A 24,705-nucleotide genomic window follows, 5' to 3' on the forward strand; every position below is an offset into this window, starting at 1 on the left:
TCCATCCTTGATTCCCCCAGAGGTTCTCCCCTCCCCCCCAGTGAGTAGATTGCATTCATATTTTTGCCACCCAAATGCATTTTTAAAATTTTCCACATTAAACCTCATTTGCCATGTAGTTGCCCACCCCATTAATTTGTTCAGATTTACTTGCAAGGTTTCCACATCCTGCGTAGAAGTTATTGCCCTGCTTAGCTTAGTATCGTCCGCAAATACAGAGATTGAACTGTTTACCCCATCCTCAAGGTCTTTTATGAACAAATTAAATAGGAATGGTCCCAGCACAGAACCCTGTGGGGCCCCACTACCCAGCCCTGATCATTCCGAGTACTCCCCATTTATCGCCACTCTCTGAACTCGCCCTTGTAGCCAGCTTTCAATCCATGTATTCATCTTATGGTCCATGCCAATGGACCTTACTTTGTACAGTAAATGTTTTATGTATAACAGTATAAAATGCTTTTGCAAAATCCAGATACACCATATCTACGGGTCTCCCTTTATCTAGATGGCAGCTCACCTCCTCATAGAAGGTTAATAGATTTGTTTGGCAAGAACGATTCTTCATGAATCCGTGCGGATTACTGCTAATGATACCGTGTTCATTACTAAAATCTTGTATATAGTCCCTTATCATCCCCTCCAAGAGCTTGCATACTATTGATGTTAGGCTAACTTGTTTGTATCTCCCAGGGATGTATTTTGGCCCTTTTTTAAATATTGGTGCTACATTGCTGGTACCATTCCAGTCAGTAGACTGCCAGTAAAAATTAGGAACAATAGATTGGCAGTTACTTGACTGAGTTCCCTAAGAACCCTCGGGTGCAAGCCATCTGGTCCCGGTGACTTATTAATATTACGTCTATTTCGAATTTTGTCCTCTGTTACCCATGAGGGTGCTTCTTGTTATGTGTCACGAGGATAAACACTGCAGTTTTGGTTACTGAAGCCTCCCCCCCCCGATTGCCTCATGAAGACTGAGGAGAAGAATAAATTCAATACCTTCGCTATCTCACCATCCTTTGTAACCAGATTCCCTTGCTCATTCTTTATGGGGCCAATATGGTCTGTCCTACCTCTTTTAGGTTTTATGTACTTAAAGATCTTCTTGGGATTTTTTTTTGCTCTCCTCCACTATGTGTCTTTCGGATTCTATCTTAGCCGCCCTAATGGCACCCACATTTCTTGTTGCGTTCTTTGTAAAGTTGGAATGTGGATGATGATCCCTCAACCTTGTATTTTTTGAAGGCCTTCTCCTTTACATGTTTATGCATTTTTACATTGGAGTTGAAACACCCAGGACTTTTATTCACTCTTTTAAATGTATTTCCCAATGGGAGGCACTGGCTAATGCCCTTATTTAATATGCTCTTAAAGCAAACCCATCTTTCCTCTGTGTTCTTTGTTCCTAAGATTTTATGCCAATTAATATCTTCTAGCAAGGTTCATAGTTTAGGAAAGTTGGCTCTTTTGAAATTCAGTGTCTTTGTATTCCCCTTATGTTTCCTATTTGTGTGATTTATACTGAAGCTAATTGAGCTGTGATCGCTGTTTCCTAAATTGCCCTGTATTTCCACATTCGTAATCAGGTCTGTATTGTTGGTAATCAGTAGGTCCTAGTAACGCTTTGTTTCTGGTTGGTGCCATCTGACTCATGAATTTTTCCTGCAAGACATTTAGGTACTGGGAAGCCTTAGACTTTTAAGTCGTGGCAGTGTGAAAGGGGCCTTAATTTGTTAAAATCAGCATTTAAAATAACAAAATATTTCAGCATGTATAAATATATTTAAACTGGAACTATAGGCAAAACCTTTTTTTTTTTTCCATTTTGTATTTGTACCCCTGATGTGTTTTTTTGCTATCTGTGCACCATTCCCTACAAATTAAGGGAATCTCTTGGGACCCCCAGGTCACCAGAATTAGTGTCCCCACTAGAAGATCTCTCCTCTATTACTTACAAACCAAACTTTGGATTTTCTTTTACTGTCACTTTCAATAATAATGGTAAACATGGCAAAGAGAGGAAATCTCCTCAACAGGGTCAAAAACAGTAAAAAAAAAAAAACAACCTGACAGGTGCTCTAATCCCTCTCCATGCTATCAAAACTAAAAACAAAAACAAAAAAAACTTGCCATTAATTATACTTTAAATTGTACATGTGCACTTCTCTCTATCTTAGAAATTGGCTCTTTAGAAATATTGTTACGTGTTAGGTGGGTTAGCCCTTTAATATTTTTTCATATTCAATTTTAATTTATCAAAATGTAAAATCTGTTCTGCATAGGCTTATTTTACAAAGATTAAATATGACAAAAAGATGCTCACATATGGTAAGCCACAGCAATCCATCCACAGCTTCGCTGTGTATGCAGTAGCTGTCTGCTAACATGTTATTTCTGGTTTCTATGGGTAACAGTCTTGTCTTGCTTTTATCTAGATGCACAAAAGATTCCCAATGCTTATGAAGTGGTATTCTACAACGAGACAGAAGACAGTCCAGGAATGATGCTGTGGAAATATCCAGAACCTAGAGTTTTAACATTGGTCCGAATAACTCCTGTGCCTTTCAACACCACTGAGGACCCTGACATTAGCACTGCTGACCTAGGAGATGTCTTGCAGGTTAGTCTACATGTCTTTTACTTTTCACTAATGGCTTGCAGAAGTGATCCAATATTTTAGTTTGTTAAAAAGGTTATCTCCTTAACGTTTTGCCGATTGTGTGAAAAATTACATTGGCTACTGTATATTGAGCATATTATAATATTATATTATATTGAGCATGACCACCATGGGACTTGATCGTTGGCACATAATTCCTGCCACAAAGGGCCTGTTTACAGCAAAATTCAGTGCACTGCAACGGGCATGTTTTCATACATTTAGGTGCATTGTATTAGTTAGTCTATTCATTTGGCATGGGCTGTTAAGGCATCTCAATGGACAAGAAAATAGGTGCTGTATGATTTTCAAGACAGCAGTGCATTCCAACACAGAGTTGTGTGTTATAAATCAGGTGCTTTGCACTGTATGCTTTTTGATATATTGGCATTTAAAGGTTATTGCACCCACATCTACAGGGCATTACCTTGCACTGCAGTAAGATGGGCTTTAGTGCACATTAGGTTGTGAACAATTCTTCAAGCTTGTGATGAATCCAGCTTCTTTAGGGTGATCCGATCTGCCCAGATGGAAGGGGACAAATCCCCATATTTTGTTTTTTTAACAGATCTGATTGGAGGTAGGTGTGTGTAAATGGACACAAAGTCCGTTTATATCTCTCGCTCCATAGAGGTGAATGGAAGGTCAGATTGGGCCAGACTCATCGTGTGAAAGGGGCCTAAGGCTGCTTCCACACGGATGTGCTGCGGTTTACCCACAACGCCAGTGCAGTGCATCTGTGGCTTTCCTGCGGGTTATGGCTTCACTTTGCCATATATTTCTATTATATCCTGCAGGTGTGGTGCACTTTCTGAAAGTCTATGGCTCAGTGCAGCTCAGTTTGAAAGCGGCTCAGTAACCACAGCAGAACAGATAGACCCATCTATAAACTGTGACTTTGGAATATAAACGTACCTTTAATAACTCTCTTACATTCCGGTATTGCCAGCTGTGTGCATTTGGTGTCACTCTGCCTGTGACAGGAGCCGGTACTATACAGGAAGCATCGGCTTATGCGGCTCTACTCAGCAGCCGCTTGCGTCCACCACCCCTGGCTTCATTCATAACACTGGTGCTCTGGGATGGCAACCTACAAACTGTGCTTACCAACTTGCCATCCCAGAACAGGAGGTCGCCAGCCACAACAGAGGGCTCCGCTGGCCACTGGTGGAACAAACAGATTTTTCTTCAGAACAGAAAGAGATGGGTCCCTGCTACAAAGTTTGTTAAAATCCTTGCAGTATACATAGATCACCCAGAGGGGATTGTTTTTTTTTTCTCAATAAAATAGAGTTACACTTTAAATCCTTGATCAATAACATGATCATATCAAGAAAAATTGCATTTTTCACTCTGAGTGGCCATGGTGTTTAATAACATTGAGAACAACAGAAAGTCGAGCACATTTAACACAGACTTCAGTGTTTAATATTTGTATTGTATTGTCTTCATACCTGAAGGGAAGTATAATTTAATAATTTAGAGCCCTTTCACACTGGCAGTGGGCCTCGTTAATGGTAAAGCGCCGCTAGTTTTAGCAGCACTTTACCTTCGTTTTAGTGGCACTTTTTGACCGCTAGCGGGCGCTTTTAACCCCCGCTAGCAGCGAAGAAAGGGTTAAATTTACCTGAAAAGCGCCGCGGCCAAAGAACTTTGCAGGCACTTCGGCAGCGGTGCCCATTGATTTCAATAGGCAGGGGCAGTGAGGGAGCAGTGTATACACTGCTCCTAAACCGCTCTAAAGATGCTGCTTGCAGGACTTTAACAATTTTCACATAACACACATTTTTGGATGAAGACTACAGTTGTATACATAATAATCGGTGGCGGCACCACCCCCCCTCCTGGCGACGGGCTGTGATGTGGGCGGCGGGGTGCAGGCAGCGGCTCCAGCTTCCTCCACTGTGTCTCCTCTCTCTTTCTCTCTCTCCTCCACCTATATGCTAGGCATCAGCTAGTATCGCCTGACGCTTTGGCCAATCGGGAAACCGGACTCATGACCTGCCTCCTGATTGGCAGGGAGGAACTTTAGTGTGCTATCCTCACACAACTGGGTGGGCTCGGAGTGCAATGCTCTGCGCTCCAAGCCCACCCTTTTTTTAAGCCTTTTAGAGCCTCTGGCACTTTAAAAGAACACCAACCCTGCATTGGAATCCATAGTCCATTGCCCTGATACGTAGATCGGGGGGACGGATACATGGATAGGGGAGGCTGCGCCTGTGCGCCCTCTATGGGAGGGCCACCACTGATAATACAGTAGAGCCTCCGCTTATAAATAACTTTATTGCTCGTTGTCCTGTATCATGTCTCCACCTCTTAATTCCCTTGTTTATTGGAGGTATTATCAACTTACTGTAGGTTATTTAATGCCTAGTGTATTTGTGTGCATGCAAATATGAATTTTCTGTTATTTGTATGAAACCATGCCCAAAAAAGAAAATTTTCTGAAAGAAAATATATTCCTTTTTAGCTAAAGGAAAAATAAAGCTTACATTTTTAATTTCTGATAATGTGTATGGCTGACCGGCGGACTTTGAAAGAAGTCTTGACTCAAAATTGTCCGCTGGACTCGGCAGCCGGCGGACAATCCGTGTACTAGTCCGCCGGACTTTTGAAATGAACGGACTTGCCCACAAAAGGAGTAAAGTTCATTCATTTTGACCGTGGCTCCAGGTAGACGGGGCTAGCGCAAGAAGTCAATGTCGCCGCCTCCATTGGCGAGATTGGCACCTCGCGAGCCCCGTCACTTGGTATGGCTTTAAAGGGGAACCCCTACGTGGGAAAAACGGCATGGGGTCCCCCCAAAGTCCATAGCAGACCCTTATCCGAGTAAGCAGCCCGGCTGGTCAGGAAAGGGGGTGGGGACGAGTGAGCGCCCCCCCTCCTTAACCGTACCAGGCCGCGTGCCGTCAACATGGGGCCCCCACCCCCTGCGGCCCCCCCACCCCAAAGCACCTTGTCCCCATGTTGATGAGGACAAGGGCCTCTTCCCGACAACCCTGGCCATTGGTTTTTGGGGTCTGCGGGTGGGGGGCTTATCAGAATCCGGGAGTCCTTTAATAAGGGGGCCTCCAGATTCCGGCCCCCTACCCTATGTGAATGAGTATGGGGTACGATGTACCCCTACCCATTTACCTGGGGAAAAAAGTGTACATAAAAAAACACAACACAGGTTTTTAAAGTACTTTATTAGACAGCTCCGGGTGTCTTCTTCCGTCTTCATGGGGTCTTCTCGTGGGGCTCCTCTGCTATCTTCTGCTCTTTTACTAGCAGAGGAGCCCGGCTTTCGCCTTTGTTGCTGTCACCGTCCTGGGGTCTTCTTCCGATGATGTCACAGTCCCGGAGGATGCTGGGACTGTGACATCATAAGGGGTGGGGCCACCGTGTGACATCACCCGGTGACCCCACCTCTTATTTCTATATAAGTCGCCGCACAACGCGTCCCTGCTATTAAGGCTGGAGAAAGCGTCATGTCCACATCGGAAGGAAGAAGAAGAAGGCGGCGACAGTGACAAGACCGGGCCAACACTAGTTAAAGAGCTGGAAGAAGAAAGCAGAGGCCCGGCAAGAAGAACCCAAGAGCGGGACAAGACCCCTGAAGTCGGAAGAAGACCCCCAAAGTCAGAAGAAGACCCACGGACGGCGGCGACGAAGGAGAAAGCCGGGCTCCCTCCACTAGTAAAAGAGCTCGCAAAAGAGCAGAAGATACCGGAGGAACCCGGCGAGAAGACCCCATGAAGACAGAAGAAGACCTCCGGACGGCGGCGGCGAAGGAGAAAGCCGGGCTCCCTCCGCTAGTAAAAGAGCTAGCAAAACAGCAGAAGATAACGTAGGAGCCCGGCAAGAAGACCCCATGAAGACGGAAGAAGACCCCCGAAGCTGTCCAATAAAGTACTTTAAAAACCTGTGTTGTGTTTTTTTTTTAATGTAGACTTTTTTCCCCAGGTGAATGGATAGGGGTACATCGTACCCCATACTCATTCACATAGGGTAGGGGGCCTGAATCTGGGGGCCCCCTTATTAAAGGGGGCTCCTGGATTCTGATAAACCCCCCAGCCCGCAGACCCCGAAAACCAATGCCCAGGGTTGTCGGGAAAAGGCCCTTGTCCTCATCAACATGGGGACAAGGTGTTTTGGGGTGGGGGGCCCGCAGGGCCCCCCCTCCCCAAAGCACCCCCCCATGTTGAGGGCACGCGGCCTGGTACGGCTCAGGAGTGGGGGGGCGCTCGCTCGTCCCCACCCCTTTTCCTGACCTGCCTGGCTGCGTACTCGGATAAGGGTCTGCTATGGACTTTGCGGGTGACCCCCATGCCATTTTCTTGGCGTATCGGTTCCCCTTTAAATCCATACCAGGTGACGGGCTAGCGAGGTGTCAATCTCGACGATGGAGGCAGCGACATTCACTTCCTTCGCTAGTTCCGTCTACCTGGAGCCACGTTCAAAATGAATGGACTTTACTCCATGTGTGGGCAAGTCTGTTAATTTCAAAAGTCCGGCGGACCCCTGCTACAGTCCGGTGGACCTAGTTTGCCGGAAAAGTCTGGTTGTGTGTGGGCAGGTCCGCTCGTTCGGAAAGTCCAGCAGACCTCCGCTGCAAAGTCCAGCGGGTTGTCCGCCAGATAGTCTGATGTGGTGTACGCGGCATAATTGTCATTAAACCCACAACAGTAAAATCAGTCTGTATATGTAGTAAAGCATACTTGTTTAAAAGTGACAAGACTATTTTAACTGCCAACGAAAAAATATATTTACTAAAATAATTGCATTTTCATGTTCTACGTACTGTGGGAGACCAGATATAGTGAATGCAGGCTCCTGGGTTTAGTAATACTTTAACTTCTAAAATATTGGCAGGTGAAAGTCATCAGGAAAATAGCCAGCAGAATTACTTTATTGCCAACTAAAAGTTTTTGATAAGCAGACTAAAGCATGACTGTGGATGGCCATGTTCTCTTGACATTCTAATGTTTCTCCTTTCGTGCAATAGAAATTGAAGTCTCAGGTTCAGCAAGCTTGAATACATAAATCTGGCACTTTTATAAAATTAAAGATGGAATTGGATACATCTAAAAGTGTTTTAAATAACCACTATAAATAGTCCCATAGACTATTTATTATCCTATGCTTCTTTAATCCATATATAGCATGTACACCCAAAACCGATCATTTTTAATGCACTGAACAAAATGAAAGTTTATACACATTCCAGGTTAGTGTTTTTTTCATTTAGAAGAGCTGCTATAATCCTTCCTGTAGGCCGGACTTCCAGCACATAGTTATATGTATTAGTCCCAATCTGATACAGTGCCTAATGACTTGTACTTTGTAATTTATGATGTAGCACAGCACACTGTGATACTCTGGAACAACTGATCAATATTTGTTTGTTTGCACAGCTGTGCGCATTCTTTTGACTGTAAAAAAATGTCCTGTTGGAAGTCAGTGCAGCAAAGCTGTGCTAGAGATCTTGTTCGTGTACCCATGTGTTTTTGGGGCGGAACTTGGAATTTAAAGGATTTTTCCATACTCCTGGGCCCTTATTTGCATGCTGCTTGCTAGAGAAGGGATTATAGGACATACAGAGGCAGACTTTAAAAAAAAAACTGAAAGAAGGAGTGCATTGTACATAGCAGTTAGTAATATTTCATGTGATTGCTGGAATCTAATTGATGTAAATGACTTGTCCTTTCTTAATTTTTTCTTTATAGCTGTACCCTGTATAAGTAGCTAATAGCTACAGGGAACCAGTGCAAAATATAAACAGATCCTAAAAGCTAAAAACTCCAAACTTTTGTTGAGAAAAAAACATTTCTCTCTGGGTGATCTATGTACATTGCAAGGATTATAACAACCTTTGTCGCAGTTTCCTACCTTTTGTTATTCTGAAGAAATCCCTCTGTGTCTCTGTACTGAATTAGTCTATTGGGAGTGGTTTCATTATTAACTGTCAGCTGTGCAGCTGCAGAGCACTAATGAGGAAACTTGCTGGGTCTTCATAAGTATCGCCCACAAAATTACATGTATGTTGCAGGGAATGCCTGAAATCTGACTTGTATCTTAGGCAGACTTCTCGGAAAATTGGTGAGCCAATCACACAAGCAGGAAATTATGTTTCTGGGGAGTGGTCAGTGCACATTCTGTGTAAAGAACAACTCTAGGTAGCCATATTGCAATGAATTCTCAGAAAATTACAGTGGCTGCAGATTGAAAAGGAAAGGTAATTTTTAATAACATTAAATTAAAATATGACTTGTGTCACAATTATATGCGCTATATTATTTTTTCTTTATTTGCTATTTTTTTTCTCCCACGAACGTAGAGTTACCCTTTAAAGTGGTTCTAGAGTCAGAAGGTTTTTTTATCTTAAAACATAAAAAAATCATCAAAATTCCTAAAAAAAAATGTAAAAAAATATTTGGATTTTTTTTAACTCGCCTCTAAATGCCTGTTGCTAGGGGGTCCCTCGTAATCTGCCTCCTTCAGTGCCTGGGCTCTTGACATCACTTCCCCTCAGCACGGGAAGGGCTCAGCTCTGCCCCCTCCCTCCTGTCAGTTATCTGGGACAGGTGACAGGACCCAGATGACTGCACGGCCAATCACGGCGCCAGGCGCCACTCGCACAGCGCAGTGGGTGCCCAGCTGTGAAGCCACAGCCGGGTGCCCACAGTTGGAATGCTGGAGCCGCCAAGCGGAGGGGGAGATGAGTGGGGCTTCATTCCCCCACATCGCTGGACCCTGAGACAGGTAAGTGTCTGATTATTAAAGGTCAGCAGCTGCAGTATTTTAGCTGCTGACTTTTAATTTTTTTTAACTTTTTTAGGGGAACACCTCTTTAAGGCTACTTTCACGATGTAGCCACATTAGCTGTTTTACCCTTAGCTTTAGCAGTGCTTTACTGTCGTTTTAGGGGCGCTTTTAACCCCCGCAAGCGGACAAAGAAAGTGTTAAAACCACCCATGTTGTGGAGCTTCCGAAGAGCTTTTCCAGTGGGCAGGGGCAGTTTAGGAGTGTGTATACAGAAGCGGGGGCGCTTTGGCTCCCACTGCTATTAAAGTGTGTGAGCCAATGAGGAGAGAGAGGGGGCGGGTCCAAGCTGTAGCACTGAGTTTGAACAGGGACACAGAGCAGCTGCTCAGCATAGGAGGAGGGAGGGGCCAGGAGCGCTGGCAAGGGACCCGAGTAGAGGAATATCTGGACTGCTCTGTGCAAAACCATTGGACAAAGCAGGTAAGTATGGCATGTTTGTTATTTTTAGATGAAAAAAAAAAAAACAATTAGACTTTAGTATCACTTTCATTCCTATATTTTTTAAGGAGTTCTACACTCTTTTAAATATAATAATGTATAACTTATTAAAGGGTTGACTTTGTCATTCATTTTTAAGCATCCAAACTCTTTAAAAGAAGATCATCATATCCTACCTTTCCTGATGCCAGCGCCCCTAAATATTATTCCGTTAGGTAGCCGTCTTCTTCCACAGGGAAATGGAGCCCCCATTCATTCCTCCTGTGTATCTTCTCTTTGCTGCTGTATCCTGTTTTGATTGGGGGTCAGCAGAAGGAACCATTGAGAGCTCTAAGTAGATTGACACTCATAGAATTGTCAGGGACAACTGACATTTCCACAAGTTTCAGTTTCCCTGTGGATTTTATAGAAAGATTGCTAATGAAAAGAGTGAAGTTTAGTGATATGGGCAGCAGGATAGATAAGTATTTATATTCTTCATTTACAGCGTAAGAATTGGGAAGTAGCATCTACACATTTATTAATAAACTGTTTATAAAAACAGGTTTCTTTTCCACCAGGGGCACAATCTACAAAGATTGCTCTTTGGGGGAGATTCACTAAAACTGCTACTCACAGAATCTGGTGTGGCTGTGTATACCAACCAATCAGCTTCGAACTTCAGCTTATTAAATGAAGCTTTGACAATAAAATATAGAAGCTGATTACTATGCATGCATGTGCCAGATTCTGTGTGCACCAGCTGTAGCAAATCTCCCCATTTGTGTTGCTTCCAACAGCTTGAAAAATACTGACTGGTCACTTGGCTTCAACCAAGAATGGCTTTAGTGTAGCACTGGGTTAAGATGCTAACATTCCACAGGGGCAGAGTATAATGTTAAATGTGTTGCATGCAGCCATATGTAAATGTCAACACTACTATATAAATAATACAACAGTGCAGCGCAATTCATAAAACATCCATAAAAAATTAATAGAGAGTCCTAAATATATAAAAAAAGAGAGTCCTGGTAGGTGCATGTGAAAACAGTACAAATCCTAATTGGTGTGGTGAAATACAAAACAGAAGATCCAGTGATAGTGATCCCCCCACCACAGGTAAAGATGGCCTCTCACCTCATGTATTCGACCTGAAACAGGTCACACAGCAGTAAGCAGATCACCAGGTAATACACACTCACTCTAGTCACCGTCCTCAAATCCACACTCAATATTAGTTAATCCACCGCTTTGTATATGACATGTGTCAGTTAGCCCAGGGGTTCCATTCAAGACATTTTCACAGATGTCTACTTTCTCAACATATTTCACATATCCAGCTTCATCAGAAGAAAAAGGGGAAGAAAATTCAAACTTCAGTTCTGGATATTCACGTACAGTTTTGTTTCATGCATGGAATAGATCCAGTTCACTTCCTTAATAATAGTCCAGATGTCCCACCAGCCATGGGGTCTGACTCTTAGCCATTCATTGTCCTACTGTATGCCTAAGAGTGCTGGGTAAAGACAGAATAGTAACCTAACCAATCTGTTGTACTTGTATGCTATGAGCCTGAGAAGAATTCCATGTATCTTTCGAAATAGAGAATTTGAATCTCCACAGTGGGGACTCGGAATTGAAAACCTGACAGAAGCTCCAACTCTTCCTACTCTATTTAAACCTTAAAAAAGGCAATAGATACACTTTAAACAAATATGAGCAGCTTGATAAGTGGACAGAGACAAATGAGGGTTAAAGTATTAACCCTTGTACACACGGTCGGAGATTCCGACGGAATGTGTCCTATCGGACCATTTTGTTGGAGAATCCGACTGTTTGTGGTCTCCATCGGACTGTTTCCATCGGAGTATCCGACGGACCAAGTTTTCCTGCTTGTCCGTAAAATTTTCTGACAAAATGCCCCGATCAGACATACTCCGATCATGTGTAGCCTATTCTGACGGACAAAGTGCCATGCATGCTCAGATTAAATTCCTAGACCAAAGCTATTGGCTACTAGCCTGAACGTAGTCCTGTCGTAACGAAATAACGTCATCACGTTATGTTCAATCGGATCTTCCGTAAACTTTGTCCGACCGTGTGTATGCAACAGTTTCGGACAAAATCCGTCGGACAAAATCCAACAGATTTGGTTGTCAGAATGTCCGACCGTGTGTACAAGGGCTTAGAGTGATTTGGTCAATTGAGGCTATATTTTTTTATGTTTGTTAAGCCAAAGGATGACAACATCTATCGTGTGCAAGAATAGCGCAATTGTTGCTTCTTTTTGTTATAGCCATTGATATCTTTTTATCGTTTGATATCCATCTGAGTTGTTTTTTTTTGACAAGTATACATTTTTATCTGTAGCAAAACTATACAGATATCAATTTCTCTGAGGGATGTTAAAGTGGCTTCAGATTCATGAAATTTAGAGCTGGGCACACATATCTGCATTGTTTTCTTATCTCTCATCAAAGTACTATGTCTCGTAGCTGCTCTGTTCTTCTGTTATAAGCATGATAACATCTGACAAGATCTCCAACACAGGGGATAAAAGCAGTCTGAGTTTTGTGTTGGGGAGGATGCTATAAATAGATTAGCAGCGTGCTGAACCATTCAACAAACAGAACTGAAAGTCTTTACCTATGAGGAGAAGGGGGGTGTGCCTTTACTCCAATCAGCTGTCTTGGCTGTATGCCCAGGCTTCACTGCGGTGCTAACCAGGAAGATAAAATTTCCCGATCTGAACCTTCTAAAGAATATATAAAACTGAAGACAGCAGATATACATGTAATACTTATGTAGGCGGATTTGTTTCATCCCTGTGTATCATCTGAGGCTGTTCACTTCACTGGGTATATGAGAGCTGGCAGCATGAGGAGTAACAAAAAGCCAATCACTGGCTTCTGTGCAAGGGACATCGGTCCTGAAGAGGAAGCGGTGAGACCGCCTCATCTGTGCCCAGCAGTTCCTGCCTTCTAGTGCCACCTGCCAGTGCTCACAGTGCCACGAATCAGTGCCCACCAGTTCATAAGTGCCAGAATTCAGTGCCAACTATCAATGCCCACTAGTGGGGCCAATCGGTGCCTCATCAGTGCCACCTAGCAGTACTGCCTATCAGTGTCTCTGATCAGTGCCCATCACTGCTATTAGTGCCCTTCAGTGCCACCTCATCAGTGCTGCCTATTAGTGCCCTTCAGTGCCACCTCATCAGTGCTGCCTATTAGTGCCCATCAGTGCCACTTATTAGTGCCCATCAGTGCAGCCTATCATTGCCCATGAGTGCAGCCTCAGCAATGTACATCAATGAAGGAGAAAACGTACCTGTTTGCATAATTTATTAACAAAATATAAAATGGTTTTGTATTTTTTTTTTTTTAACAAACAAAAAATAGAAAATTCAGAGGTGACCAAATACCACCAAAAGAAAGCTCTATTTCTGGGGGAAAAAAAAGGATAAAAATGTAATTTGGGTACAGTGTTAGAGTGACAGCACTAAAAGCTGAAAATTTGTCTGGGCAGGAGGGAGGTATAGGTGCCCAGTAAGCAAGTGGTTAAGGGAACAAATAAAATACTTTGCTTTGCATATTACCATTTACCTTCACAAAACTGTTGCACTTGAAGTACATTTGCCTATTATTACTGTAGCAGATTGATGCTTTCTACAGGAATTCTTATAATACTCCATGTAGATCTTTTCAGAGCTAATTCCATAGCTAACCTTTATGATTTTTACACACACCCCACCGCACACACAAACTTATGTAGCACCCTCTAATGTGTGCTACTAGAGTAAGAGTAGGAAAAACATACCCTGACTCGTGTCTAGCCTGTGAGTCTGTAATTGGGTCAGGGTTACTAGAGGTTAGCTCTCTGGTGCCTCCCCCTGGTTCTAGAAAGTTGGAGAACATTCTAGATGCTAGTGGGTGGAAGTAAGGAGGAGCTTGTCTGTATATTTATGAGCCCTTGGCAAATCCCAGCAGTGGGCCTGGCAGGAGACTGAGGAGCCCATAAATAGGAATGAGGCATGCTGGGACAGGAGCCGGGTGGATGATGGAGAAGCAGTGCTGAAGGGAGTCTGTCAGTGGGCGTTGAGGGACCCCTGCTAAGGAGAGGTTTTATCTCGGACTGAAGCTTGGGAGACTGTCTTGGAAGAACCCTACTACAGGAAGCATTGGATGGACCCTTACCGGAGACGCAGCATGAGCAAGGGGAGACGGTGAGAAGATCAGCACGGTGCAGGGACAGGCAAGGGGAAAGACTGCCAGCTATTATAGCAGGTCTCTCCTGAAGACAGTGGTCTGCCAAGTCTTCATCCAACCTTGCCCTGGGGAGTCTCCAGGTGTATGTCAGTCAGGAGGACTAGTGGGAAGAGAAAGCAGCCAGGTGGGCTAGCATTTCTGCAAGCAGTAGAGCTGGGATCAGTGTCTACGAGTAAACAGAAGGTGGTGAAAGAAGCTGTTCACTCCTCATGTGCTACTTTTCCAAGGAACTCAGAGTTCCTAGCCTGTAACGGGCTGTTGGCACATGTGAAAATTGAAGAATGACAGATGGTGATAAAAGTCCAGGAAGACACAGATGGTAGTTCTAATGTGGTATAAAAGTTGTGCGCTTCACTCACCAGAAAGATGAACACATCACGCTTTGATATGTTAACCACGGCAGTCTTCCACGTCCTAGAGGGTGTCAGAGCTTGTGCTAGATCTCTCGCAGGTACTCGGACATAAAAAATGGGCTCTAATAGCATAATTCTGTTTTCTCTGTCGTTTATTTTAATTGCAAAATTACATGTTCCAGAAAGTCAATCAGTCAATCCGTACTTAAAATTATCAGCATTAAAAAAGCGTTCTACTTGGCACAGGACCCAAGAGACTCGCAAAATGAAGGAAGACAGCGTCCACCACTTACTTCCAGTTGTCTCTTCCTGGCCGTGGAAGGACACGTCCTTACGGCAACCGGAAGTGATGTTTGCATTCCACAGCCAGGAAGAGACGACCGAAAGTAAGCAGTGGATGCTGTCTTGTGGGTCCTGTGCCTTGTAGAATGCTTTTTTAATGCTGATAATTTTAAGTACTGATTGACTGATGGATTTTATGGAACATGTAATTTTGAGTTTAAAATAGATGAGAGAAGAAAACGGAATTACGCTATTTGAGCCCCGTTTTTCTGTCTGAGTACCTGTGGGAGATCCAGCACAAGATCTGATGTGGAAGACAGCCGTGGTTAACATATCAAAGCCTGATGTGTTCATCTTTCTGGTGAGTGAGAAGTCCTAAAGGGAGTGTGACGAACGGCTTGCGGTGTGAGGCGCACAACTTTTATACCACATTAGGACCACCATCTTTGTCTTTCTGGTCTTTTATCACCATCTGTCATTCTTCAATTTTCACATGTGCCATTACCATATGTAAGCTGGTCATAATAAGCAATGACAATAGCACCGTTTTAGTAATCAGAGGTACCTTTGGATATTTTACTATATGATATGGATTATTGTTTTGCACTTTAAGCGGCAGCTGACCCTTTGAATCGCTGTGAAATTCTCTATATTTATAAGATCTAATATTTCCATAGGGAAGAGAAAGTGGAAAAAGGCCTAGGTTTTCACTGTATTGTGACATTGTAATGGACTGTTGCTGAGCTAACAAGAGATTGTTAGTTCCTCCAAAAGTGATCCAGCAGTAGCTGTACAAAAAGGAACCAAGTTTGTGCAGGAGGAAGAAAGAAGAGAAATCTGTAAATAGGGGGGGAGTTGACCCTGGTTCTGTTTATCTGACATTTTCAAGTTGGGCATCCCATGATCCCTTACCCCATATAAGTTGTTATCCCTTAATAAAACAACAAAAACAAGCCAAAGGACTGATTTCTATATGTGGATGAAAGAAGGAAATGTTGTGTCACTGGCTGTGTAGCAATGGGGAACCCTAACATCAGTAACTCCTACCGGGATAGTGCTACACTTATTTAGTAATAGACCTATTAAATTATGAGTTTTATAATCAGATTTTTTTTAAGGTTGATCTAGGTAACGGTTACTGATTGTAGAGAAGCCATGAAAAGGTAGGGGTTAATTTTGTCCTCTATTTGTGTAGGCACATATATTTGTGTAATCCACAGTGGCCAGGCCCCAGTGCTATGCACTTTATTCTGGTTAATCTGCTGCAACTACGATGGAAAGAAAATAGGTATATATGCTAGGTTTGGGATAAACAGTAACTACCTAGTGAATGAACTAAGAGAAACCATATTTCTGTGTGGAATATTTCATCTTACCTCAATATATTACTGTTTTAGTCATTTGTTTAAAAGAGGGTTTTTGCCCTGCCTGAGACCCTCTGCCATTTTCTAGATTCTGTAGGTATTAAGGAGACAAATATAGTTTATTGTTTTAGAGTCTTTTTTCTTTTATTCCCAGACTTGGAACATTTGTAACACATTGAAGTAGTTTTAGAAGCCTTCATTTCAACTCGGTCTTAGATGTAGAGTTAAGGAGTCCATTGCTTGTAGGGGACAGGTGTCCACATCATTATTCACCCTTCCAGCTGAGGTGGACTTGCCAGGGACGTCCGCATCATGGAAATGCATTTGCCTCTGTGTGACAGATGGACGCTCCAGGCTCAGACTGTTTGGCAGGGTGATTTGTACTTATGTATTGTAAATACATGGCAGATGTGGATTTCTAGAACATTGCCCACACAGCACACGGAAGAGTAACGTTTACATAGATGAGTTGAAAGGAAGGTTATACCTGTTTATGAATGATTGTTCTGCAAATGGTGCTCATCAACTCAAGAAACAAAGCATTCCGCTTGTTATACCTTCAAATGGGCTTACTGAATATGAGCAGAATGCAGAAACCAGTCTGATTTTCACTATTTGCTGAAAAGATCAATGGTTGGAAAAATAAACTCCTGTAGTTTTTTGCCATTGATTTAGGAAATTAAATGCTCCTTTGTCAGGAAAATATGGGGGAGATCAGATGTATTACTGACCTTTGTCAGTAATACAATTTATACTTATTATTTATACATCATTCTCTAGTAAAGGTGTAAATAATGGCAGAGCTTTTTTCTTTTGTGGTAGGGCACCCATAATATTGAAATTGGTCAAAAGCTATTCACATTAAATATTTTTAACTTTTTTGTGATTTATGTAAGAGGATATGGAATCGGTATTTCTTAGCACACTTTAGCCAGATATCGTTCACCTGCTTCGTGTATGCAGAACAATGACTTTTAATTTCTGATTGTTATTTGGATCCATCCATAAAAGCCAATTTAGCCCATAGCACTAGCCTAGGAAAGCGAACTGGTCTACTAATATGAAAAGCCCTAGCCAGAGATTTGCTAATAGGGAGGCCTATGTATGGACAATTACTTGTTTGGCAGGCATTTGTAAGTTCAGAGCATAAGTTTCAGAGAAGTACTTACCAAGGCCGAAATGCTGAGAGCAGTTTACCCTTACGACTAAGCACAGTTTGCCCCCTGGAGGTGATACAGGGAGTGAATAGCACAAAGATGCACAGGCTACCCAGTTGGCAGGAGAAGCCTTGCGTGAAGGTCCTTGTAGTGATGAGCACCTGTGCAGAGACTGGCAGATGGGATAAACTGCTGACATAAAGTCCAGAACCAGGCTGAGGGTCAAACACTTGAAGATCTGAAAAGTCAAGCACAGTCTGAGGTATGGTGTCTGGAAGACACAAGGCAGATCCAGGTCAAGGCAAGGAGACAGGAGGCAGGTCCGGGTCACGGCAAGGAGACAGGAGGCAGGTCCGGGTCACAGGCAGAGGGTCAAACACAGGAGATAAGTGGAATCCGTTAAACAAGGTCCAGAGGAAAGGCAGAAGAGTCAATCTGGGTCACAGCAGACAATCAGGTACAGGAAACAGGATCAACGTTTTAACAGGAAGCTGAAGACAAATCGGCAATTTGTCTGAGCACCAACTTTTATAGGCAGCCCCAAGGGTCACGTTGAGCGTGGGCTGGAGCGTCAGGCGACGAATGTGCATGCGCCATTCCGCCACACACGCAGGAACATGGACGAAGCGACTGGAAGGATTATTCGTTTTTCCTGCACTAATATTGGGTGACACTATAAAATTACCTATAGGAAAGAAGGGAATTAGGGCCCAGAATGTCACTGTTAACATTAATAATATTAATATTAATAATTGATATGGACCTACTTTTTAAACACAAAATAACATTTTCAGAGTGCATTTTTTTTTTATTCATGATGATCTGAAAAACAAATAAATCCTTTATAACAAAAAGTCATTCCAGTCAACAGGTGAAATGATTCTATGCATATGTGAATGTGAAAAATGGGTTAAAGAGGCAGTAAACTCTCCCACTCTGATGCTTCTTTTCATTTAGTCCATTATAATAAGTCATTATCAGACTATAGCCACTGTAATCCAGCCCAAATCACATATTACTTACTGTTTAAATAAACTTTAAAAAACTTGTTTCCAGGGGTTAGGCAGCGCCATCTTAAGTATTGTTTTCTGAGTCCACAGTGGAGTGTATTTCTGCCCTTACATTGAGCACTTCCTGTACTGTTAACCAAGCCTCCTTCTCAATCCAACGTTTCTATGGCAACCCTGCTTCCCTGTTCATAGCTTACTTGTTTATTTCATAGTATTTCCTTGTGTCGATGTCTAATGTTTCCCTTTGTCAGACTTATCAGCTTCAGCTGATAAGACTGCAGTAATGGCCAAGTTTAGACTGCATGTCATGTCACATGGTGTGTAGGAGGAAGCTCTAAGTGATTAGTAGAGTTCAGTGTTGTGCTGTAGGAAGTCCTGATAACAGATAGATAAGACATAGAGAGTGTGCCTTAAATCAGGGGAGATCTGGGCATGCTCAGTGACTTCATTCTACAGAACAACAAGGATTACAACAATACTAAGCAAGTAAGGAGATATCTACAAGCAGTGTTCATTAGGGTTTTTTATTCTGATTTACATGGGACAAAGTTGTGGGGGAGGGTTTACAACCACTTTAAGAAGATATATTTGTCTTTCAATTGTAAATGGTTGAGAGCAGGGGTGAGTGGGAGGCATGGGAGTTTTTTTACCTAAAAAAAGAAATAAAAAATTAGCACAGGGGACATTACTTGGCTTCAGTGAGATGTGTCTATCCCCTGTGCTGCTGTGTCTTCCTTTCCCTTAAATTTACCTCCACCAATGCCCCTCCCCTCACCCCCCTCATAATTTTCTGGTGCGGTGGGATTTAATAGAACAAAGGGGCTGTCACAGGCCCTCAACAATAGTACCCGAGTATGCCTGCCCTTTCCACCTAGCTGCTTCATTCATAGAAGCATTACTACAGCTTCTTTGAATGGAGGTCGGGTAGGTAATTGAAAGGCATGCCCCCTCCGTTTATTTAATTTACTATTTTACCATTGAATGGAGCCTATGTTTTCCCATCGGAATAAACTCGGAAGGTTCTTCTGACGGAGTTCCAATGGAGTTCCGCTGAAACCGTCTTGCGTACACACGATCACATCAAAGTCCGATCGTTAAGAACGCCGTGACGTACAACACGTACGAAGTTCAATAGCCTCCGTCTCGTACTTGCTTCAGAGCATGCGTCGTTTTTGGTCCGTCGGAGCATAATACATACGAGCGGTTTTCCCAATAGGAAATTGGTTCCGTCGTAAATATTTAAAACATGTTCTATTTCTTGTTCCGTCAGAATTTTCGTAAAAAAAAAAAAGTCAAATGAGGCACACACACGATCGGAATATACGATGAAAAGCTTCTGTCTGACTTTTTCTGTTAGACATTCCGTTTGTGCATTACTTTGATGCACCAAAGTCAGAGGACTACGCAGAGCCCTCTTAGGAGCCTATGTTTATTAGTGTATTCTTTTTCTGTCATTGTTCCTGAGATTTCTGAAAGAGTTTCCCGTTTTTTTTGTAAGTTGAAAGTGTTATAATAAGAGAGCTAGTGATAAAAAATAAAAAAAAATAATATTAGGAGAACTGGTAGTGGTGATTGTAGTAATAGGGGCAGCAGGAATATTATTTTGACCCTGTGGTCTGATATTAATATTTTGAGCATTCAGCCGCTATAATCTGAACATTGCATGTTATTCCGCTGCTTGTATCTTATAGCTAAAATTCTAAAATGTTTTTCAAAATGAGATTGTCAGATAAAGTAAAAATAAAAACTAAAACTTCTGTCCATTTTTTTTATCGCACACCTGCATGTTACTCTGCTTACCGCCGGACTGATAAACTGATAAAGCCGGGTCACCAGTTCTATTATTATTATTATAGAAATGAGGGAAGGAAAGTAGGAGAACATGAGACTGTAATAAAGGAAAATAGTTACATATTTCATTGAAAAGGTTAAAACCTATTTCTCAGGGCTCTTAAATTACCGCATTGAAATACCAAGGGAAAATAAAACCTGGGCTGGGATTCGTATTTGTACTTAGAGGGCTTTCCGGACAGGAAGGCAATTTTGATGCAGCACAGCCACAATACCAGTGGGGCAGTACAGGTGAAGAATCCACAGCTGTACCCGGCATCTCACTGTACAGCAGCTACACGCTGGAATGTTTTCCTGAGCAGAATGGTGTTCGGTTAGCTCTGGTTCCCAGTAGTAGATCACATTAAAATGTTATAAAATCATGATTTCCTGCACTTGAATTCTTGCGGTTTCTCAACTGTTTCCAATATTACAAAGGAGGAGATTTTGTGGCTTCTTTTTGTTTGAGATAAATGTTTTTCTCTCCTTTTTTTTTTATTGTTTCTCGGGGCAGATATGACATATGTGACAATACTGTGTGTTTTTTTTTCCCTTTTTTTATTGTACCGTAGACGTTGCTTAGGTTATGCTGTACGTGTTTATCTTGTGTTATACAGAAGACAAGTAGCATATGGAAGTTATGCAGGATATGTTAGTTGTGGTTATGATGTGTGTACTTTGGATTGGGAAGGACTGATACCAGCACAGGGAATTGTGCTCAGTACCTAGGTAGGGTATGTTGTAATGGGGAAGACGTGGGTGACCAGCAAAGAGCTGTCACCACTTCATTGACCACAGAATGATTTATAAACATGATAAAATAAGGATTATAGTGCCAAAAAAGCAACAGTGTGCTTTAAGAGAATTTAAACACAAATGTCAAAGACGAAGACGTTGTTTGACACATTTTGTATGTCAAGACCTTTGCAAATCCTAGTGTACTAGGAATAATTGTTGTCATTGGCACCACACCTCCTGTTATGAGGTTCATGCATACAGGAGACAGATAAAGAGGTTTGTGGGCAATGTTTATAAACTTTTTTGGGTTGTTAAGGGCTAATGTTCTTGCCAGAGAATCACTATTCATAATCACAGGGAAATGAGGAGAAGCTTTAGTTGTGATTGTTATACACTGTGACATGGGGGATTGTTGGCTCTAGTGGTTGATGCATTTTCTAGTGATTCGCTGTAGTCAGGAACTATATTTTAAGGGCCTAGTAGCCCATTTTTATTAAAAGGCACATAAAAAGTCAATAACATAAAGGTTTCTCACGCAGGGGTTCTTCTCCAGTAAATTTGCTAACAGAAAATGCCAGCCTACCTGGCTCTCTCTTTAGCAGCACCTCTGATCTTTATGCTGTTCACACAGACCACAGGATTCTTCAGTGTGGACGGCTTTACTCTAGCCCCCACAGCTCCACTCTGGCTTTAGTCCTCTGGCCATTTACTGGCTCTTGCAGACACACACATGTGCTCTGGCTGACACCTGCAGCCCCTGTCTCCTCGAGACCTCCTGTCTCTCTTGGGTGGAGATGTCTCCAACTGGAAGCCATGAGGTATTTCCATACCTTCATTATAAGGAGTGTGCTTACCTAAACACATTCTCCGCTGGTCCTCCACAAAACCTGGACACAAGGTTGGAGATTCCGTCCACCTAAGAACACTATAGAATCTCCCAACTACAGAGCCCCATCCAGGTATACCAAACCTGGAGAAAGATGCAAAATCCGTTTTCTCCACTCCAGAGCTACACTCTGTAGTCCTGCACTGCGCCAATGTGCACACTCTGTGTCCTTTAAATCCCCAATTTCACAGTGACAGCATCTCGTCCTGTCACAACACTAAGGCCCCTTTCACACTGGGGCACGCTTTACTGTCGTTTTAGCGGCGGTATTCAGCCGCTAGTGGGGCGGTTTTAACCCCCGCTAGCAGCCGAAAAAGGGTTAAAAACCCCCACAAAGCGCCGCTGCAGTGGCGCTTTGCCAGTGGTATAGCCGTACTGCCCCATTGATTTCAATGGGTAGGAGTGGAGAATACACCGCTCCTTCATCACTCCAAAGATGGTCATAGCAGGACTTTTTTCACCGTCCTGCTAGCGCACCACTCTGCTGTGTAAGCCCTTGGGCTTTCACTCTGTAGCGCCTGAAAACTGCCTCAGTGTGAAAGGGACCTAACTCAGAATAAACAGGATGCATGCTATTTGTTCCTAGAACATCCTCTCTATATCTTAATTTCATGACATTCAAACTATGTCACTTTTTTTTATGTATGTATGTCAAAAATGTTATTGAAATACAACCATAGCAAGACATACAATAAAAGAATGGACCAGAACCATCCTTGACTTGTCATGTAACAAGACTCATCAGTATATGTAGAGGTCCAATCAGTAGCAATAATCGCAATTAAGAGTTAGTGCACATGCAATTTGGCTTTAACCACTTCAGCCGCGAAAGAATTTACCCCCTTCCTGACCAGAGCACTTTTTTGCAATTTGGCACTGCGTCGCTTTAACTGACAATTGCGCAGTCGTGCAACGTGGCTCCCAAACAAAATTGATGTCCTTTTTTCCCCACAAATAGAGCTTTCTTTTGGTGGTATTTGATTACCCCTGCGGTTTTTATTTTTTGTGCTATAAACACAAATGAGCGACAATTTACTTTTTGCTTTAATAATCCCCCAAAAATATATATAAATTTTTTTTTAAATAAGCGATTATTGATTGGTTTGCACGAAAGTTATAGTGTCTACAAAATAGGGGATAATTTTATGGGATTTTTTTAAATGGCGGCGATCAGCGATTTTTATCGTGACTGCGACATTATGGCGAACACATCAGACATTTTTGACACATTTTTGGGACCATTGTCATTTATACAGCAATCAGTGCTGTACAAATGCACTGATTCCTGTGTAAATGACACTGGCAGTGAAGGGGTTAAGTGCGTCCTAGGGGCATGTTTCTAACTGGGAGGGGCGTGGCTGTGTGTGACACATCACTGATCTCTGCTCCGATCACAAGGAGCAGAGATCAGTGCCAGTGTCACTAGGCAGAATGGGTTGATGCTTTTTTACATTAGCATCTCCCCTTTCTGCCTCCCCGCGAGGCGTTGCGGGTATCCCCGCGGACTTGGCGACCCGACTCACGGAGCTTGCCGAGGACATGCCTGCCTGCCTCTTAAAGGGCAATGTACAGATACGTGATTCTGCCTGCACGGGCCCTTCTGCCGACGTATATCGGCGTGAGGCGGTCGGCAATCGGTTACATTACAGTATTACACCCCATTAGGTAGTTAGAGGAAATGTTGCAAAGAGCAGTCCCAGATGTTATTGTATTGAGATGGACAGCCCCTGTGAGTATAAATAAAGTCTCATGTAGAAGCGCTGTCCTAAAATATTCTGCAACAGGGTTTAGATTTACCCCGAACAGGCATTGTTTGGGGTGTAGCATTAACAGGGAGCCCATTGTATCATGAAGGATCCTCACCACTTGTGTCCAGAATCCTTGGATGTTTGGACAAGTCCACAGTAAATGAAAGAATGTGCCTGGAGCAAGTGAGCACATAATGAGAATGTGGTTAGGTCGGAACTTGGACAAGCAGCTGTCTCAACCAATAAGGAGGGAGAGTCCTCAGAAGGCTGAGGCTCTCGTGCACATTTCTTGATTGCAGTGGGGCTCAGGTAAATATTGGGGGGGGGGGGGGGGGCTGCTGCACAGAGAAGTTTTTTTTTTTACCTTCATGTATAGATTGCAAGAAGGTAAAAAATCTTTAGAACCACTTTACAGTTTGGTAACTGGCCACATTTATCTATGTGATAGAGGTGGGACAGTTGAGCAGCAAGAGAGTACAAATTAAAGTCAGGGAGGGCAGCACCCCCCAGCCCAGGCTGAATGATGAACAGCTCATTTATTTTGATGACCTGCCAACACACCACAATGGACCACAAAATGCATTTGTGTGTAGCCTTTTTTGGGGGGTTACTACTTACATGTAATGTAATATGTCCCACAATATGCAAGTTGCTGGATTTTGTAGAAATCTTCACTGCATAACTGCCCTGCTGAACCTCCAGCACGGTGGGGATTAACAGCATTGGGAAGGGTGTGATCAGTCACCGTATTCTCTCCCCCATTTACAGGTTGTGTACAGGCAGTGTAATCAGTGAGGGCATTCTTTTCAATAGAAGAGACCGCAGGATAGGGCCCATTTTGAATTAACTTTAGTGCTGCTGAGCCCCAGAGACTCAAAGCTGTTAACCCCATAGCACAGGCAATTCAGCATCAGACAGAGGACAGGGCAGCCCAACCGTGAAGATTCAAGCAGGCTACATAATATCAAGCAGGCTGTACATTATGGGACATGCATCATTACAGGTAAGTAAGGTAGTTAAAGCTGTAGAATAAAAAAAAAAAGTAAAACGTTTCCATACCTTGACAAAATTTGATATTATTCATATGAGTTCAAATTATTGTTTTACTTTCACATTTATTTTAGGCTACAGAGAGGCTGAATAAACCAGTCCCTCTGTCACTGGAATGCCGCGTACACACAATCAA

At 42.8% G+C, this 24,705-nt stretch overlaps 1 protein-coding gene across 3 annotated transcripts in view; it reads left to right on the top strand.

Annotated features, from left to right (window-relative positions):
- VPS13B (vacuolar protein sorting 13 homolog B) overlaps nt 1–24,705 on the top strand; it is a 1,337,220-nt gene that overhangs the window by 1,111,148 nt on the left and 201,367 nt on the right. For all 3 annotated transcript variants that reach the window (XM_077493096.1, XM_077493095.1, XM_077493097.1), the window contains one exon: nt 2,439–2,623. In XM_077493096.1, coding sequence (XP_077349222.1) covers nt 2,439–2,623 — 185 coding nt within the window. The remainder of the gene's footprint in view (nt 1–2,438; nt 2,624–24,705) is intronic.

This window comes from Lithobates pipiens, unplaced genomic scaffold (assembly GCF_037356315.1).
Source record: "Lithobates pipiens isolate NorthernLeopardFrog02 unplaced genomic scaffold, aLitPip1_a1.2 Scaffold_19, whole genome shotgun sequence".
Taxonomy (NCBI): Eukaryota; Metazoa; Chordata; class Amphibia; order Anura; family Ranidae; genus Lithobates; species Lithobates pipiens.